At 55.9% G+C, this 655-nt stretch overlaps 1 protein-coding gene across 1 annotated transcript in view; it reads left to right on the top strand.

Annotated features, from left to right (window-relative positions):
* Window positions 1–655, top strand: part of Unc-76 (fasciculation and elongation protein Unc-76) — a 14,832-nt gene continuing 14,177 nt past the window's right edge. Inside the window, exon 1 of the mRNA XM_078184324.1 lies at window positions 1–332. Within this exon, the coding sequence (XP_078040450.1) occupies window positions 227–332 (106 nt within the window). The 5' untranslated portion in view covers window positions 1–226. The remainder of the gene's footprint in view (window positions 333–655) is intronic.

The raw sequence follows: 655 nt of genomic DNA, 5'->3' as shown, positions 1-655 counted from the left end.
CGTTCGCGAGGCCTCGCATGCGACGGGTTGCTTGTAGTTTACCGGCCAGTTTTTTCGGAGTTCCTGTCGCCCTTTCTTGCTCTCTCACCCCTGGTTAAGCGGTCCGAGAGCCGAAGACATCGAAGCGCCTCGGGGGCGCTACCGCGTGTGTACGGTGCGCCAAGAGTAGTTCTCGTCGCGACAAGGATTCGTTCCCTGTTCTCCCTTGTCGTCCTTACGGTCAATAATGAGGGACATGGCGGGCAAGATCGCGGAGTTGAAGTTCGAGGCACCCCTGGCACGCTTCGAAGAGGAAGACACCGCCAGCCTGAAGAACATGAATCTGCTGACAGGTTCGTGAATAACCGTGAGATACACGCGTAGCCAGTGACGCGTGCACAGTGCATACTGCACACGCATACTAGGTTTCCTCTCTTGGCGCACACGCTGCGCATCTCCTCTCGCTCCGGTCCGCGTAGTCTCCGGCCGACGGATCGAAAGTTTATCGCGATGTTCCCGATACGAAAATCGTTTTCTGACGCCGTTGCTGCCGTAACCGTTCGATGCCAAAATTACGCGAAACCGAGAGTCTTCGCCGGCATGACAGTCATTCGTGTTTCTGTCTTTCTCTCTTCCACAATCTTTCTCTCTCTCCTCTCCTCTCTCCTCTCCTCTC

Source organism: Augochlora pura, chromosome 6 (assembly GCF_028453695.1).
Source record: "Augochlora pura isolate Apur16 chromosome 6, APUR_v2.2.1, whole genome shotgun sequence".
In the NCBI taxonomy this organism is placed as follows: domain Eukaryota; kingdom Metazoa; phylum Arthropoda; class Insecta; order Hymenoptera; family Halictidae; genus Augochlora; species Augochlora pura.
This window is presented reverse-complemented; position numbering and strand designations above follow the sequence as displayed.